Source organism: Chlorocebus sabaeus, chromosome 11, assembly GCF_047675955.1.
Source record: "Chlorocebus sabaeus isolate Y175 chromosome 11, mChlSab1.0.hap1, whole genome shotgun sequence".
Classification (NCBI taxonomy): domain Eukaryota; kingdom Metazoa; phylum Chordata; class Mammalia; order Primates; family Cercopithecidae; genus Chlorocebus; species Chlorocebus sabaeus.
The window spans coordinates 460,011-478,598 of record NC_132914.1 but is presented as its reverse complement, the minus strand read 5'-3'; the positions used below and the strand labels follow the sequence as shown (position 1 = coordinate 478,598).

Genomic DNA, 18,588 nt, shown 5'->3' with positions numbered 1-18,588 from the left:
TTGATTGTTGGTTTTAGCAGCTGGGAAGTTACTGATGACCTTGGTAAGAGCAGTTACGGTGGAGGGCTGGGGGCAATGACTGATTGAAATGGATTTAAGATAATGGGGGAGATGGGGAGAAAAGAATTGGAGATAGTAAGTGTGGGTTATTGGGGCAAAATGTGGGAGCAGGTAAAATCCATCCTTCGTTGTGTATTTCCCTTCTGGGCAGAAGGAGGCCGTGCGAGTCCTGCGTAGCAGTCACAGTGTGCCAGTGACCAGGCAGCCTTAGCGATGGGGCCCTGAGCTGGCGAGGTGGCTGAGGAAGCTGTCCATCTGAACTATTCCTGCAGCCCTCCACCCTCAGCTGCCAGGAGGGAAAGCAAATATGATTTTCTACTAGGGCCTGCCCAGCCAAAGTTCCAGTCATGGGACGAGGAGATGCTGGATAACGCAGGAGGCGTGATGTGGGAAGAAGCTAGCGGGAGAGGGTTCTGGTAATAGGACTGTCCATAGCCAGCAGGGAATTTAAATCACCTTCCCGCCTATCTCAGCCCAGATGAAAAAGCCGTCTGCCAACATTTTCACTTAATTTCTAAGTCCAGGTTGCTGAAATTTCACTAGGGGCAGAAGTTACCCATGCCAAGAACCTTTAATTTTTCCACTGGTCTCAGGACACCAGCTGGAGACGACCTTTTGTGAGGATTTCCTCCCTGTCCCCTCCAACTCCTCTTCAGAGCCTCAGTCTTCCAGTACCCAGGTCCTGGGTGCTTCAGAACACGGGCCTTCAGCTGAGACCTCTCCAGCTGCCTGGACACTGGCCGCTGGCAGGCCGAGTTGCTCAACACCCCGAATTAACTTGGGACTGGAGTCCCCATGTGAGGCCACGACAGCAGGACCTCTCGGAAGGGCCTGGAGGGGAACACCCCGCAGGCCTGGAGGGGAACACCTTCTTCTGTAAAGAAGGTGCACGGGGATGGCCACGCACAGAGGATTCCCTTGGCAGCAAGGAAAACAGTTAGCCCTATGCTGTTTCTAGATAGCGGAGAATCAAGAGAACTAAGAAGCGTTTTTCATGTGTTCCTATAGAAGTAATGGTTATTTAGCAGTGCGTGACAGTGTGTTATCAAGTGCAGTTAATGACTCAGGGCCCGCTGTTGGTCAGGCTCAGGCCGAGGACAGCACGTAACACCTCATGGAAGCTCCTCACTCTTCTGTTGCTTAAGTGGACGATCGTCCGTTCATGCCTTAAGAAATCGGCTGGTGACACCACAGAGCTGCTGCTTTTGAGAAGGGGGGGCCAAGAGAGTGATCCCTTTCTGGGATGGGGATGTAGTCTCTCCCATCTCACGGAGACAGTGCCAGCACGTTTTAGAATTTTTGAGGAGACTAGCACGCATGATACGGGGTGCAGGGAACTGTGAACTCCGCCTGCCATCCCCAGGACTAACTTCTTCTTTTGACGGTGGTGCCTGCGGAGGGGAAGAGGCGAAATGCCCGTCAGGACTCCTCAGTCTGCACCTGGCCCCCCTTGGCCTCCTCCTGGCCCGACCCCTCTCACACTTCTAGGGCCTGTAGCTCCCCCCTGCAGGTCTGGACTTCGTCCTTGGAAGGCTGCCACGGTGCTTGGCGAAGCAGAGGAGGTGGGAGCAGCTGACCACGGGGCCCAGTGCAGTTAAACATTGGCTTGGTTTGTAGAGAAAGAGCAGGCAACGTGAATATGGGGAGCTGCTTGGGCTGGGCCCATCGCTGTTGCTTTCTGGACTGGGCTCTCCACAGTGACTGTCCCTGTCAGCTGCTGGGTTCTCTCTTCCCTGTTTTCCCTCCTGCTCAGCAAACCTTGGATTGAATTATGGACTTCTTAGGCTGAACTGTTTGCCACCTTTCTTTCTTTGTCCTCATCATCAAGTCTCCCTTAGTGCCTGAATTATAGTTGTGTAGATTCCAACCTTGAGAAGTGGAAGGTGAAGACCTGGAGAACTGGGTTCCTCATTAACTTACAATAAACCACACATATTTAAAGTGTACAATCTGATAAATTTTGACGTATGTATATACCCATGAAACCACTGCCACAATTGAGATAATAAACATGTCCATCACCTCCAAAACAGTTTCTCCTCTTTCTAATTCCTTCCTCCCAACTTCACTCCTGCCATCGTATCCCAGTGCAATCAGTAATTATGCTAAATGCAAACTAAACTAGTTTGCTTTTCTTAGAATATTATATAGATGGAATCATACAGTGTGTTGATAATTATGATAATTTGATACCACCATACGTTAGTTTGCATTTCTTAGAACATTATATAAATGGAATCATACAGTATTTTGTTAATTATGATACAACATAATTATTCTGAGCTTCATTTACAGTTTTCACGTATCAGTAGTTTATCCTTTGTTATTGAGGTGTCTTCATATATTCTAACACACAAGTCCCTTAACAGAAATGCATTTTACAAATACTTTTTTTTTCATTCTGTGTTTTGTAATTTTCCTTTTCTTTTTTTGAGATGGATCTCACTCTGTCGCCCAGGCCAAAGTTCAGTGGTGCAGTCACAGCTCACCGCATCCTTGGCCTTCTGAGCTCAAATCATCTTCCCACCACAGCCTCCCAAGAAGTAGCTGCAACTATAGGCGTGTTTCACCGTGCCCAGAAAATAAAAATTTTTTTTTTTTTGTAGAGACGAGGTCTCACTATGTTGCCTAGGCTGATCTCAAACTCCTGGGCTCAAGCGATCCTCCAGCCTTGGCCTCCCAAAGTGCTGGGATTACAGGCGTGAGCCACCGCGCCCAGCCCTTTTTTTTGTTTTTTGTTTTTTTTGTTTTTTTTGTTTTGGCTATTTTGGGTCCTTAGCATTTTCAGATGAATTTTAGAAAGAATTTGTGAATTTCTACAAAAAAGTCTGTTGTGCTTTTGATTAGGATTGTATTAAATCTACAGATCAATTTGGAAAGAATTGAGATTTTAATGATACTAAGTCTTCTGATCCTGAATATGGTATGACTCTCCATTTATTTAGCTCTTCATTAATTTCCCTCAGCAATGTTTTGTAGTTGTGAGTGTACATATATCTTTCACAACTTTTGTCAGATTTATTCCTAAGTATTTCGTATTTTTGATGCTATTGTAAATGGTATTATTTCCTACATTTTATTTATGGTTGTTTGTTCCTAATACATATACAATTGATTTGTGTATGCCCATCCTGTATCCTGCAAACTTGTTAAACTCACTGATTGGTTCTAGTAGGGTTTTTTTGTGTGTATATTCCGAAGGATTTTCTATGTAGAATATCATGTCTTCTGAGAATAAAACAGTGTTATTTTTTTCCTTTTAAATTGGAATAACCTTTAATTCCTTATCTTGCCTTATTGCTTTGGCTAGAATCTCCAGTACAATGTTGAATAGAAGTAGTAAGAATAGACACTTGTTTTATTCTCAGTCTTAGGAATCTTTCACTATTAAGTATGATGTTAGCAGCAGGGTTTTTTGTAGATGCCCTCTATTAAGTTGAGGAAGTTCTCTTCTCATCATTACTGGGAGTTTTCATTAGGAATGATTGTTGGATTCAGTCAAATACTTTACTGTACCTATGAAATGATCATATAGCTTTTCTTTTGTTAACAGGATGAGTCACATTATTTATTTGTTTATCCATTTATTTTAAGAGCTGGAGACTACAGCACTATGTTGATTTTTTAAAATGTTAAACCCACTTTGTATCCCTGGGATAAACATTGCTATATAATATGTTGTCCTATTAACATATTGTTAGGTTTGATTTCCTAAAGTTGTTTAGAATTTTGGCATTTATGTTCATGAAATATGTTGATCTTTAACTTTCTTTTCTTATAATGTATTTGTCTGCTTTTATTATCAGGGTAATGCTCACTTTATAAATTTGGTTGGGTAAGCATTCCATCTTTTCAATTTTTTGGAAGAGTTTGTGTAGAATTGTTGTTATTTCTTCCTTAAATATTTGGAGGATTCACCACTGAAGTCATTTGAGCCTGGAAATTTTTGTGGGATGGGTTTAAACCAAAAACGAATTTTCCTTAGTAGTTATAGGGCTATTCAGACTATTTCTTTTTGAGTGGGCTTTGGTAGTTGTATTTTTTGATAAATTTTTTAATTTTACCTATTTATATATTGCACTTACTGGCATAAAGTTCTTCATATATTTTCTTATTATTGTTTATATATATATATATATAACGTTTACTGATGATACCTCTCATTTGTCATGCTGATAATTTGTATCTTCTAAAATTTTATCGATTTTATTATCTCAAAGAACCAGCTTTTGGTTCATGGATTTTCTCTATTTTCGTGTTTTCCATTTTATTGATTTCCACTTTGATTTTTATTTCCTTTGACTTACTTTGGCTTTCATTTGCTCTTATCCTTCCTTCCTTCCTTCCTTCCTTCCTTCCTTCCTTCCTTCCTTCCTTCCTTTCTTCCTTCCTTCCTTCACTACACCCTCATTTCAGCAATAATTTCTCATTTCTTAAGGTGGAAGCTGAGGTAATTGATTTGAAACTTTTCTTCTTTTTATCATTTAGTAAATCCCCTAAGTACTGGTTTAGCAGCATGCCACAAATTTTGATACTGGGTTCCATTTCATTCCATTCAGGATACTTTCTAATTTCTCTTTTGATTACTTCAATAGAGCCATAGGCTATTTAGAAATGTGCTACCTAATTTCCAAAGAGGTGGAAATTTTCCAATGTCTTTCTCTGATAGATTTCTAATTTAATCAGAGAACCGATTCTGTATTACTTGGATCCTTTTAAACTTACTGAGATTTGTTCTCTGGTCTAGGATATGGGCCTATCTTGGTAGAATATTTCATGCTCACTTGAAACTAATGTATATTCTGCTGTTGGACTGCTGGATAGAATATTCAATAAATGTCAACTAAGTTGAGTTGGTTGATATAATTTTCAAATCTTTTATCTCTGTACTGATTTTCTGTGTACTTATTCTATAAATTATTGAGAGAGGGCTATTAAAATTTTTAACATTTATCAGGAATTAGTTTATATATTTCTCTTGGTAGTTTTGTCAGTTTTTGCTTCGTGTATTTTGAAGCTCTGTTATTAGGTGAATATGCACTTGAAATACTGATTGATTAACTGACCCTCGAGTAATTGACCCTTTAATCATTATGAAATGACCTTCTTTACCCTTGGTCATATTCTTTGCTCTGAAATTTACTTTGTGTGATATTAAGAGAAACTTTACAGATTTATTTTGAGTAGTATTAGCATGGTATATCTTTCTATCGTTTTACTTTTAACCTCTTCATGTCTTTTTTTATTCGAAGTGCATTTTTTTAAGGCAGCATATAGTTGAGTCTTGTCAGTGTTTTAAAAGCCAATCTAACAATCTCTGTCTTTTATTTGGGATACTTAGACCATTTGCATTTAATACAATTATCCATATAATTAGGTTTAACTCGATCATCTTATTATTTGTTTTCTATTTGTCTTATCAGTTATTTGTTTCCCCCTTCCCTCTCCTCCTGCTTTCTTTTGGAATAATTGAATATTTTTTATTATTCCATTGTTAGCTTTCTTCTTTTTGTTGGCTTATTAGCTGTAATTTTGTTGTGTTATTTTAGTGATTGTTTTAAACTTTGTAGTATACATCTTTAACTTATTACAGTTGATCTTCAAGTGATAATGTACCACTCTGTATATTTAAGAACCTTAAAATGTTACAATTTCATTTCTTTCCTCCTGATCTTTGTGCTATTGTTATACATTTTCACAGGTTATAAAATCCATATTACATTGCTTTTATTTTTGTTTACCAATTATCTTTTAAAAAATATTTGAATAATAAGAAAAACATTCTATATGTTTATGTAATTACTATTTCTAAAGTTCTTTATTACTTTGTATAGATTCATATTTCTATCTGGTGATATCATTTCACTCTCCCTAAAGGAGTTTCTCCAACATTTCTTATAGTTCAGTTCTGCTTGTGATAGACTGTTTCAGGTTTTGCATGTCTTAAGAAACAGTTATTTCACTTTCATTTTTGAACAGTATTATTGCTGGGTATAGAATTCCAGGTTGACAACTTTTCTTCTCCCCCCTCCTTTATTACTTTAACAAATGTGCTCCCTCATCACTGCCTTCTCTTTTGCATTGTTGATGTTATCTTTGTCTGGACATATGTGTCCTTTCTCTCTGGTGACTTTTAAGATTTTCCCTTAAAAGCTCCATATTCTGGTTTAAGTGATGTGATTATGATGCACCTTGGACTAGTTTTTTTAATTTTTTTTTTTGTCTTGGTGCTTGTTGAACTTTTTGGATCCATAGGTTTATAGTTTTCATAAAATTTGTAAAAATTTCAGTTATTATTTCTGTAAGCTTTTTCTCACCCTTTTATTTCTTTCACCGACTCCCATTATATTAAGCTGTTTGAAGCTGTCTCACCACTTAGGCACACCTGTTCTTTTTAAAAATTTTTTTTTTTTTTTTTTTTTTCCTGAGATGGAGTCTTGCTCTGTTGCCCAGGCTGGAGTGCGGTGGCACAATCTCGGCTCACTGCAAGCTCCGCCTCCCAGACTCAATAATTATCCTGCCTCAGCCTCCCAAGTAGCCACTATGCCAGGCTCATTTTTGTATTTTTAGTAGAGGCAGGGTTTCACTGTGTTGGCCAGGCTGGTCTAGAACTCCTGACCTTGTGATCTGCCCGCCTCGGCCTCCCAAAGTGCTGGAATTACAGGCGTGAACCACTGTGCCTGGCCAATTTTGTATTTCTATAAATATTCTTGGGCTCTGTTCTGGGACCAGTGAAGTTACTTGCTCTTTTTACATCTTGCTTTTAAGATTTGTTAGGCAGGACTAGAAGTGTGCCCAGTGTAGGGATAAATATTCCCCATTACTGAGGAAATGCCCTTCTGCATAGTCTGCCTAATGCCTGGTGCATCTTGAGTTTACTCTGGCAGCATGTGAGCACCATTTTAATCATTTTGAATGGTTCTTTCCCTCACCTCAGTTTTCTCACACGAATGCACTGACTAGTACTCAGTTGAAAGCTTGAGGGGACCCTCTGCCGATAAGCAGCTTTTCCTCTCTGTGCAGCTCTCTCTTCTGTGGTATTCTGTGTCCCATGAACTCTCCCGTCCACTTTGCCAGCAGATGACAGGTCCATGGTAAGAAAACATCAGTATATCTGGCATCAGTAGTCTTGTCTCCGCCAATGCTCATAGAAACAGAAGGAGACAGATTACTAGCTTAGTTCATTTCGTGTTGCTACAACAGAACACCTGAGATAGGTCATTTATGAGGAACAGATATTTATTTCTTATCGTTTTGGAGGTTGGGAAGTCCAGGGCAGGAGTCCACCTCTGGTGAGGGCCTTCTTTTTTGTGTCATCCCATGGCAGCAGGCAGAAAGGCAAGAGAATATTCATGCAAAAGACAGAGAGCCAAATAAACCTTTTTTTTTTGTTTGACAGGGTCTTGCTCTGTCACCCAGGCTGGAGGGAGGACAGTGGCACACTCACAGCTCGCTGCAGCCTCGAACTCCCAGGTTTAATCAATCCTCCTACCTCAGCCTCCCGAGTAGCTGGGATTACAGGCACACACAGCCATGCCCAGATAATTTTTTTGTATTTCTTTTAGAGACAGAGTTTTCCTGTGTTGCTCAGGCTGGTCTTGAACTCCTGGGCTCAAGTGATCCTCCTACCTCAGCCTCCCAAAGTGCTGGGATTACAGGTATGAGCCACCATGCCTGGCCCAAACTCACTTTTATAACAAACACATTCTCACAGTAATAACATTAATCCATTCATGAGGGCAGAGCCCTCATGACTTACATCTTATTAGGCTCCACGTCCCAACACTGTTGCAGAGGGAATTAGGTTTCCAACACACACACTTTAGGGGATACATTCAAACCACAACAATGACTGAAAGGGCTTCTGATTTCAGCCTACTAAAAGACTACCTGACATTAAGAGCAATGATTTCTTTGAAAAGAATTACAGGCTGTGGACTGTGCCAATGCTGCTAGACATCCGTTTTTTAATAAGCTCCTTGTTATTGCCACAAGTTATGTGTTAGGCAGTAATTGTTCAGTGGGGAACAAACTTTAATAGGTATAGACTGAAAGTTTGCAGTGAAAAAAGGCAAGAGACCGTGTAGTAACACGGTGACTCTTGATCTCTGCTATGGTTCCAAACATCTAGGCAGCTGTCTCCTGCAGCTTTGCATGTTCTCTACCTCCGAGATTCTGACTGGCAGTGTGGGTTGGTCATGGGAGGAGGTGAGTGCAGACCATGAGGAGAATAGACCCAGGAAATGAACAGCCTGTTTTCTAACCACAGGTGCCTTCTTCATCCCCTACCTCGTCTTCCTCTTTACCTGTGGCATTCCTGTCTTCCTTCTGGAGACAGCGCTAGGCCAGTACACTAGCCAGGGAGGCGTCACAGCCTGGAGGAAGATCTGCCCCATCTTTGAGGGTGAGTAGCTCTGTACCTGATTCCAAAGCATCTTCATTAGTGGTTGTGAACCTTATTTGGAATGACTTGAGTGATTAGTAGCAGTTCTGAGGTTGAGGTAAGACCCCGAGTCTCTGTGCTAAATCCTTGGTTTGTGGGATGCATGCTAAGCTAGTCAGCAGATCCATCAGAGAGTGGGCGAGAAACAGCAGCGAGGATGGGGCAAAGGCTTTAGGTTAAGTAAGTAGAGTGCAAAGCTACTTTAGCTATATGTTTTAAATACATAAAAATGTTGTATTTTAAGACATATTTAGCTCAATTATAAAAATTTTAAAAGAGAACTTTAAATGAGAAAAAATTATTTCATTAATAGTTCTATCTTGGCTGGGCGTGGTGGCTCAGGCCTGTAATCCCAGCACTTTGGGAGGCCGAGGCGGGTGGATCACCTGAGGTCAGGAGTTTGAGACCAGCCTGGCCAACATGGTGAAATTAAAATACAAAAATACAAAAAATACAAAAAATTAGCTGGGTGTGGTGGTGGGCACCTGTAATCCTAGCTACTCAGGAGGCTGAGGCAGGAGAATCTCTTGAACCTGGGAGGTGGAGGTTGCAGTGAGCCGAGACTGCACCACTGCACTCCAGCCTGGGCGACAAGAGCGAAACTCTGTCTCTAAAAAAAAAAAAGAAGTTCTATCTTGACACAAGTATTTAAAATTTACAGTCTTTAATTTCATTATTTCTCCATATATAGGATTTTCTTTAGTTTTTATTTTGAAATAATTACAGATTCACAGGGAGTTACAAAAATAGCAGTTTTCCTCAATGGTAAATTGAACTCCTGGCCTCAGACAATCCTCTCACCTCAGCATCCCGCATAGCTGAGATGACAGGTGCACGCCAGCACCGTCCGCCTTCCCTAGCCCAATTCTGCAGTTTCCCCGCAGGCATTGGCTACGCCTCCCAGATGATCGTCATCCTCCTCAACGTCTACTACATCATTGTGTTGGCCTGGGCCCTTTTCTACCTCTTCAGCAGCTTCACCATCGACCTGCCCTGGGGCGGCTGCCACCACGAGTGGAACACAGGTATGGTCATCTCCCGAGGGCCCGCTTCCTCCTCCTGTTCTGCCACATTCACCGGAAGTGGGATTGTCCCCGTATCCCAGCTTAACATGGACACCCCAGAAATCACCCAAGCAGATCATGGAGAGCTGATGTCAAGAATAAGATCGAGGATTCACCAGCCTCACAGGCAAAATGTCAGGAACCTTTTAAAGAAAAAATTAACATCTTCAATGAGAACTGACCACTGTTACGTTGTTTGGCCATTTACTTAAATCAGCTTGGAATATGGTTAGTTTGATATATGGATACATGTCTTGTTCATTCATTTGTTTCTCATATCTTCTTTCTGATACATTTTAGGTCTTTCAAACTTGCTATTCATCCGGACTTGCTTGTCGGGGTGGCAGAGGCGGGAGAAAATCCGCATACAAGTGGACCCGCACAGTTCAGATCTGTGTTGTTCGAGGGTCCGCTGTGATTTATAGTAGCAATCGCAGTCGTGTGTCACTGAATGACAGGGGTACACTCTGAGAAATGCCCTGTTGTATGAACATCACAGAGTGCGCACACACACCCCTACATGGCACAGCCCATCACACACCTGGGCTGCGTGCTGTAATACTGTACTGAACACTGTAGGCACGTGTAGCACAGTGGTAGGTGTTTGTGTATCTAAACATAGTGAAACCTAGAAAAGGTACAGTGAAGATGCAGTATTTTATAACCACACGGGAACACTGTCATATAGGTGATCGACTGTTGACTGAAATGTTGCTGTGTGCTGCATATCTGTAATTTCTCCTGTGCTTGTAAGACTACCTGAGCCACCCATGGTAATAGAACTACTGACTCTAATGTATAGAAAGTAACGAAAACAGGCCGGGCGCAGTGGCTCACGCCTGTATTCCCAGCACTTTGGGAGGCCGAGGCGGGTGGATCACGAGGTCAGGAGATCAAGGCCATCCTGGCTAACATGTGAAACCCCGTCTCTACTAAAAAAATACAAAAAACTAGCCGGGTGTGGTGGCAGGCGCCTGTGGTCCCAGCTACTTGGGAGGCTGAGGCAGGAGAATGGCATGAACCTGGGAGGCGGAGCTTGCAGTGAGCCGAGATGGCGCCACTGCACTCCAGCCTGGGCGACAGAGCGAGACTCTATCTCAAAAAAAAAAAAAAAAAAAAAGAAAGTAACAACAACAACAAAAATATCTAGGACAATGCTGTCCAAAAGAACTGTCTGTAATGATGAAAATGTTCTTTGCACTATCCAATACGGTAGCTATTAATACCAGCTACGTGTGGTTATTTATTGATTTACCTTTTCTGGGCAGTCGCAGTGAACCAGTGTAGGTTTGGAGTGACTCCTACATGTGGTTATTGAGCATCTGAAATGTGGCAAGTGGTTGGAGGAACAGAACTTTGACATGTGCATTGAATGTTAACTTAAAGAGCCACAGGTGGCTCATGGCTGCCCTAGTGGACAGCGTGGCTGGAGAGCACAGGGGACACTCTTCAGCTTGGATTCTTGGCACATCCCTCTCTCCTTGTCCAAGTATCTTCCAGTGCCAGTCAACAAGGCCCTACCCCTTTGAAGTGGGCTAGCCATGATTAACTCTTTCTTTCTTTTTTATCTTTTTGTTTGTTCGAGATGGAGTCTTGCTCTGTCGCCCAGGCTAGAGTGCAGTGGTGCGATCTCAGCTCACTGCAACCTCCACCTCCCAGGTTTAAGCAGTTCTCTGCTTCAGCATCCAGAGTAGCTGGGATTACAGGCGCCCACCACCATGCCCAGCTAATTTTTTGTGTTTTTAGTAGAGATGGGGTTTCACCATTTTGGTCAGCCTGGTCTTGAACTCCTGACCTTGTGATCCCCCTGCCTAAGCCTCCCAAAGTGCTGGGATTGCAGGTGTGAGCCACTGCGCCTGGACCAATTCTTTCTCGCTCAGATAAGTTACTCAATTCTGAACTGCAGTTTGAATCCTTTACTTACCCGGAAAAGCATTTTGCGTGGTTAGCATGATATTCTTTATCCCTTCATGACCTGGCTCCTGTCTATGTCTCCATCTCACCGTTACCTCCCTCGCCTTGTACTTGCTGCTCCCCTTCCAGGCACGGCTTTGTGCATCACTGCCACCACCTCCATTCCACCCTGATTTTTCAAAGGGAAAGTAAACCTTGGGGGTACCTCCTCTGATACCCCAAGATCGCATGAGGCTCTTCTTAAATGTGTCTGGTGGCACCTGCACTGGCCTCGGCCCTACTGCTGCACTTCCCTCACTTTTCTTCTGCTTGTTGACTTGATTTTCCCACTAGTCATCAGATCGTGAGAGCAGAAAAGGTGTCTTTATCTCCACAGCTTCTGTGCCTAGCACGGTGCTGGCTCTATCATAAGCACTCAAAAATATTGACTGAATGAATCGGGGTTTAAAGATCTGTTTTATTATAATTAGTCTGGGGACAGTGGCTCACGCCTGTAATCCCAGCACTTTGGGAGGCTGAAGCCAGTGGATCCCTTCAGCTCAGGGGTTCGAGACCAGCCTGGGCAAGGTGCTGAAACCCCATCTCTACTAAAAATACAAAAATTGTGCCGGGGTGGTGGCACACACCCATGGCCCTCGCTACTTGAGAGGCTGAGACAGGAGGATTGCTTGAGCCTGGGAGGTGGAGGTTGCAGTGAGCCGAGATTGTGCCACTGTGCTCCAGCCTGGATAGTAGAGAAGGACTTGGTCTCCAGAAAAAAATCTGTTTTATTGTAATTCTTTAGCTTTATATATATATTTCTTTATTTTATTTTTAAAAATATCTTTGTGTACTGAAACCACCCTTGACAACCAGCTTGTCAGAGAGTAAAGATTTTATCCAGATCTCAGTGGAGTCCCTCTTAAAACAATTTTGTCAATTTTTGGTGGCCTAGAGCGTTTGCTTCAGGGCATCATTAGGCCTATCTTCCTTTGGATCGACTGGCGGTCTCTGGGACAATTCTGAGGCAAATTGAATACCTGAGTGTTATTTTTTGACATTGTTGACATCTCTCCTGGTGAGCCTGGTTTTACTCAGAGCCTAGCATTTGAACAGCACAAGACACGCCGTCCTGCCAAGATGAAATAATGCTTTTCTGGGTGTGCTGCAGTGTCAAGGAAAGTGAATGGTTTAGTGGACAGAGCTCCCAGATGGCCTTCAACCACCCAACAGATATTTGTTGAGCTCCTGCTGTATGATACCAGGCTCTGTTCTGAGCACTGGGAATATGGTAATAAACAAAAACAAAGACCTCATCCTCCTGGCCACCCTCATTCTAGCGGTGGGAGGTAGAGACGTAAACAAAACAAGTGGGTGAAACGTGTCCGGGAGGTAGAGGCGTAAACAAAACAAGTGGGTGAAACGTGTCCGGGAGGTAGAGACGTAAACAAAACAAGTGGACGAGACGTGTCCGGGAGGTAGAGACGTAAACAAAACAAGTGGGTGAGACGTGTCCGGGAGGTAGAGACGTAAACAAAACAAGTGGACGAGACGTGTCCGGGAGGGAGAGGCGTAAACAAAACAAGTGGCTGAGACGCGTCCGGGAGGTAGAGACGTAAACAAAACAAGTGGGTGAGACGTGTCCGGTTAGAAAGCAGCAGGACATGTCATGTTAGAAGACGGGCTACGGAGGAAAATAAGACAGAGACTGTGAGTTTTATGGGTGGGGTTGCAATTTTCAGTGGCATGGTCAGGAAAGGCCTTACTGAGATGCCCCTTCAGCACTGGTCTCAAGGAGGAGGGGAACGAGGCATTCAGCTGGGGGACAAGAACTCTAGGAGGAAGGAGCTGAGGCGGCACGGCACCTAACATGCCCCGTGTGTGCAGGGAACAGGGTGGATGTGGGAGGGCAGGTGGCTGAGGGAATGGTGCGGGAATGGATCCAGTAGGGCCTTGAAGGCAACTAAAGGGGTTGCGGCTTCTTCCTTTGAGTGGGATGGGAAACCCATTGGAGGCCTTGACCTGGGGTGTGACATAGAGTGATCTAAGGTTGAACAAAATGGAGATTTCACGAGGGGAGCAAGGGTGAAAACTGAAGGCCAAGTAGGAGCCAGGAGCGGATGGTGCCTACCCTCTACCAGGTGTTGGTAGTAGAAGTGACAAGAAGGTGGAACCCAGACAACTTGCTGACCCGGGTTCCGGCCTACACTTGCTCATTCATGAGCAGATACAGGCCATTTCTAAGACGATCCACTGTCTTCATGGGCACAATGGGGAAAACAGTATCGGTTTTAATATTTCCCAGGATTATTGTATTTATCAAACATAAAAAAGTCAATACTCTTTGTAGAACTCCAAAATCACATACAAATAATAAAGAGACCATGTATTGAGCGCTCTACATCCATGTTTTCATTTAATTTCTTATCAATCCTACGCAATGGATCTTACTATCTACGTTTTAGAGACGAGGGAAGCCAAACACAGAGAGCTGAGCTATAACCAACCCCCAGACGCACAGTTCGTACCCAGGGGGTGAGCATTCAAGCCAGAGCTTTCCAGCCTGTGCTCTTGGCCATTCTGACACGTCACTTCCCCAGAAACTGTTCTTATTAGTCCTCAAAGGTGGTGACTTCGCACAGGGTGCCTACCTAGAAATGTTAGCGTGCTTTGAAGCAGCTGGTCTGGAGAGCATCTTTCCTGTTGCCATCTGATCATGCTTAAGGAGAATATATACCCAAGCATCTATGTACCCACATGTCCAAGTGTGCAGTGGAGAGTCAGCTGCGTTTGTTGAGGTTACTATGTGTGGGAGGATGTTTTGTGCGGATAACCTTAGCCTGGCTTCTGCCGAATACCTTCCTTCCCATTCTCCTAGAAATCACCCTGCTCTCCAGTTGTGTCATACGCTGGCTGATGATTTTTCTCTTTTTCCCTCCTCGTGACCCATGGGTAGAACACTGTGTGGAGTTCCAGAAGACCAACGGCTCCCTGAATGGTACCTCTGAGAATGCCACCTCTCCTGTCATCGAGTTCTGGGAGTAAGTGAGACCCTTCCCCACCCAGTGTGGGCCATGTGTTCAGAAGAAGGGTATGGGGAGGAGGTCACACCAAGGTCACTCTCAATAGACAGCAAGGGAAGAATTTCCACTAAGTGGCTTTTTTCTGTGGTGCCCGTGTTTGTGGTTATTGCAGGACTTGTTTCAGAGATAAGACTCTTGCAGTTCTCCTCGGGCTGTGCCTGGCCTTCCTTGCCTGCACCCCTGCCCCTCGTCAGAGAGTGTGTGTGCATATGTGCTCTCACTCTGCACTTCCTCCTCCCTGTGTCTGCAAGTGTGTGGACTGTGACCCACCCCTCCCCCCAGTATTGATATTCACCCAGGGCAACAGTCCTGCTGTCAAAAAGTCCTGAAACCTTGGTTGGGAACATAGGTGCCTGCACCTCCTTCCCCTGGCTGGGGACAAAGCACTCGGAGCAAACTTACCTGGGACAGTCTCCATTCTCCACCTTTCTGCAGTCTCCATTCTCCACCTTTATATCCACCTCCAGCTCTGCAGTCTCCGCTCTCCACCTTTATGTCCACCTCCAGCTCTGCAGTCTCCACTCTCCACCTTTATGTCCACCTCCAGCTCTGGGCTAAGGATGGCCTCATGTGAAGAGAGCAGAGAAGCCTTTAGACAAGAGCCGGGAGGCACGGCTTGGCTCCACTGTCCCAGGAACGGGGCCACAAAACTGAGGCTGGCAGAAAAAGTAAGCCAGGTTCAACCCTTCTTTCCCCAGGCGGCGGGTCTTGAAGATCTCTGATGGGATCCAGCACCTGGGGGCCCTGCGCTGGGAGCTGGCTCTGTGCCTCCTGCTGGCCTGGGTCATCTGCTACTTCTGCATCTGGAAGGGGGTCAAGTCCACAGGCAAGGTTCGTGTGGGGAGCTCCTGCCCCTCCCATCCCCGGACTCCCTGTCCTCACTAGGGGCTGTCACCCAGGAGTTCTCGAAGCTGTGGCCCCGTCGAGGATGGGAGGCGATGACCCAGCAAGGATTTGATGCAGCTTCCATCCTTGATTCTGTGCCTCTCCTGGATTCCCGTGCTTCTGGATTTTGGGACTGGAAGAGAGCGAGAAGGACAGGAAGGACACCTCCAGGGTAATCTGATCTTGGAATTGATGATGTGTGGGCACATTGCGAATTGAACATGAGTCATGGTTCCCTAATTGATACAACAGTTCTTTGGAAAAAGAATTCCATGAAGACTCTTCATCTCAAAATGACTCTTAACCAACTCAAGAATTCCGGGGGACTCTTTGCCCTGGAGCAAAGAGGGCATTCTGAATTCTTCCGAACTCTTGCCCTGGGGGCCTCTCCTAATCTGGCTGCCTGGTTGTGCTAAGCTATGTGAGGACAGGGGTCACGTGCCACAAATCTTTTCATATCTGACAATCCTTGCCGTGAATGCCAAGCACACTTGTTGGGAGAATGCCAAATGTCAGTCACTCAACAAATATTTATTGAATATGTGTCAGGGGAGGCGGGAGCTTTTAGCTGGAGGGAGGAAGGGAAGAGGGGAGGCTGTAGCTCAAGGGATAGGGGAGATGGAACTATTTCAGGGAACTGGCCCCCAGTATTTCAATGTAGGTTCTTTCTATTTTCCATAAGTGTCAGCTGACTGAGAAATAGAGACAGTACAAAGAGAGGAATTTTATAGCTGGGCTGCCGGGAGCGACATCACATATTAGTAGGACCGTGATGCCCACCTGAGCCTCAAAACCAGCAAGTTTTTATTAAGGGTTTCAAAAGGGGAGGGGGTGTAAGAACAGGGAGTAGGTACAAAGATCACATGCTTCAAAGGGCAAAAAGCAGAACTACTAATAAGGGTCTAACAAAGATCACATGCTTCTGAGGGAACAGGACAAGGGGCAAAAGTAGAGCTACTAATAAGGGTCCAACAAAGATCACAGGGCAAAGGGCAAAAGCAGAACTACTAATAAGGGTCTATGTTCAGCGGTGCACGTATGGTCTTGATAAACATCTTAAACAACAGAAAACAGGGTTTGAGAACAGAGAACCGGTCTGACCACAAATGTACCAGGGTGGAATTTTCCCCCACCCTAGTAAGCCTGAGTGTACTGCAGGAGACCAGGGCATATCTCAGTCCTTATCTCAACCGCATAAGGCAGACATTCCCAGAGTGGCTGTTTATAGACCTCCCCCCAGGAATGCATTCCTTTCCCAGGGTATTAATATTAATATTCCTTGCTAGAAAAAGAATTTAGCGATATATCTCCTACTTGCACGTCCACTTACAGGCTCTCTGCAAGAAGAAAAATATGGCTCTTTTTGCCTGACCCCGCAGGCAGTCAGACCTTATGGTTGTCTTCCCTTGTTCCCCAAAAATCGCTGTTATTCTGTTCTTTTTCAAGGTGCACTGATTTCATATTGTTCAAACACACGTGTTTTACAATCAATTTGTACAGTTAACACATTTATCACAGTGGTCCTGAGGTGATGTACATCCTCAGCTTACAAAGACAACAGGATTAAAAGATTAAAGTAAAAACAGGCATAAGAAATTATAAAAGTATTATTTGGAAACTGATAAATGTCCATGAAATCTTCACAATTTATGTTCCTCTGCCGTGGCTCCCAGCCGGTCCCTCCATTCGGGGGGTCCCTGACTTCCCGCAACAAAACTAAACAGCTGTGGACGAGCTGGGAGCAGGAGGAACACTCCCTTGACCTTTCCTGAGGAGCTCCTGCCCCTGCCTCCTGCCTCTGCCACTTCCTCACTCACAAGCTCCTTGTCTCTCATTTGCCCATGACCAGGTGGTGTACTTCACGGCCACATTTCCTTACCTCATGCTGGTGGTCTTGTTAATTCGAGGGGTGACGTTGCCTGGGGCAGCCCAAGGAATTCAGTTTTACCTGTACCCAAACCTCACGCGTCTGTGGGATCCCCAGGTAAGAAACCACAGACAGGAGCCCTCACGTGACTCCCGGGGCACCTGAGCTCCAGGCTTTCCCTGCACTCTGGCAGGGAACCCCTGCACCTAGCACTACCCTAGGATGTCCACAGTGGCAGCAGGGGTGCACCCTTCCTTCTCTAGATACCTGTTTGTTGCTGGAAAGGGGTCCCAATCCAGACCCCAAGAGAGGGTTCTTGGACCTTGCACAAGAAAGAATTTGGGGGGAGTAGAATAAAGCAAAAGCAAGCTTATTAGGAAAGTAAAGGAGGCCAGGTGCGCTGGCTCACGCCTGTAATCCCAGCACTTTGGGAGGCCGAGGTGGGTGGATCATTTGATGTCAGGAGTTCGAGACCAGTCTGGCCAACATAGTGAAACCCCCCCTCTACTAAAAAATACAAAAATTAGCCGGGCGTGGTGGTGGGAGCCTGTAATGCCAGCTACTCGGGAGGCTGAGGCAGGAGAATCACTTGAACCTGGGAGGTGAATGTTGCAGTGAGCTGAGATGGCGCCACTGCACTCCAACCTGGCCAACAGAGTGAGACTCTGTCTAAAATAAAATAAAATAAAATAAAGGAATAAAGAATGGCTGCTCCATAGGTAGGATGCCCCAGGGCTACTGGTTGCCCGTTTTTATGGTTATTTCTTGATTATATGCTAAACAAGGGGTGGGTTATTCATTAGTTTTCCGGAAAGGTGTGGGCAATTCCCAAAACTGAGGGTTCTCCCCCCGTGTCAGACCATAGAGGTTAACTCCCTTCGCATTTGTAAACTGTCATGGCACTGGTGGGAGGGTCTTTCGGCATGCTAATGCATAGTAATTTGCATGTAAAGAGTGGTGAGGAAGACCAGAGGTCACTTCTGTCGCCATCTTGGTTTTCGCGGGTTTTGGCCGTCTCCTTTACTGAAACCTGTTTTATCAGCAAGGTCTTTATGACCTGTGTGTGGGGACGTGACGACCTCCTGTCTCATCCCGTGACTGAGAATGCCTCACTCCTGGGAACGCGGCCCAGAAGGTCTCAGCTTTATTTCACCCGCCCCCTATTCAAGCTGGAGTCGCTCTGGTTCAAATGCCTCTGACGTGTTAGCAGCTGTTTGTGGTCATAAGGTGTCTGACACTGTCCCTTCTTGGGTTCACAGCTGCCAGGGAACCCAGGCAAATATTACTAGGGTA

The 18,588-nt window shown here is 44.7% G+C and overlaps 1 protein-coding gene across 2 annotated transcripts in view; it reads left to right on the top strand.

Annotated features, from left to right (window-relative positions):
* The window catches only part of SLC6A13 (solute carrier family 6 member 13), a 51,282-nt gene that overhangs the window by 18,917 nt on the left and 13,777 nt on the right, over positions 1–18,588 (top strand). For both annotated transcript variants that reach the window (XM_037988422.2, XM_073020314.1), the window contains 5 exons: positions 8,330–8,464; positions 9,388–9,528; positions 14,417–14,501; positions 15,242–15,374; positions 17,278–17,412. In XM_037988422.2, the coding sequence (XP_037844350.1) occupies positions 8,330–8,464; positions 9,388–9,528; positions 14,417–14,501; positions 15,242–15,374; positions 17,278–17,412 (629 nt within the window). The remainder of the gene's footprint in view (positions 1–8,329; positions 8,465–9,387; positions 9,529–14,416; positions 14,502–15,241; positions 15,375–17,277; positions 17,413–18,588) is intronic.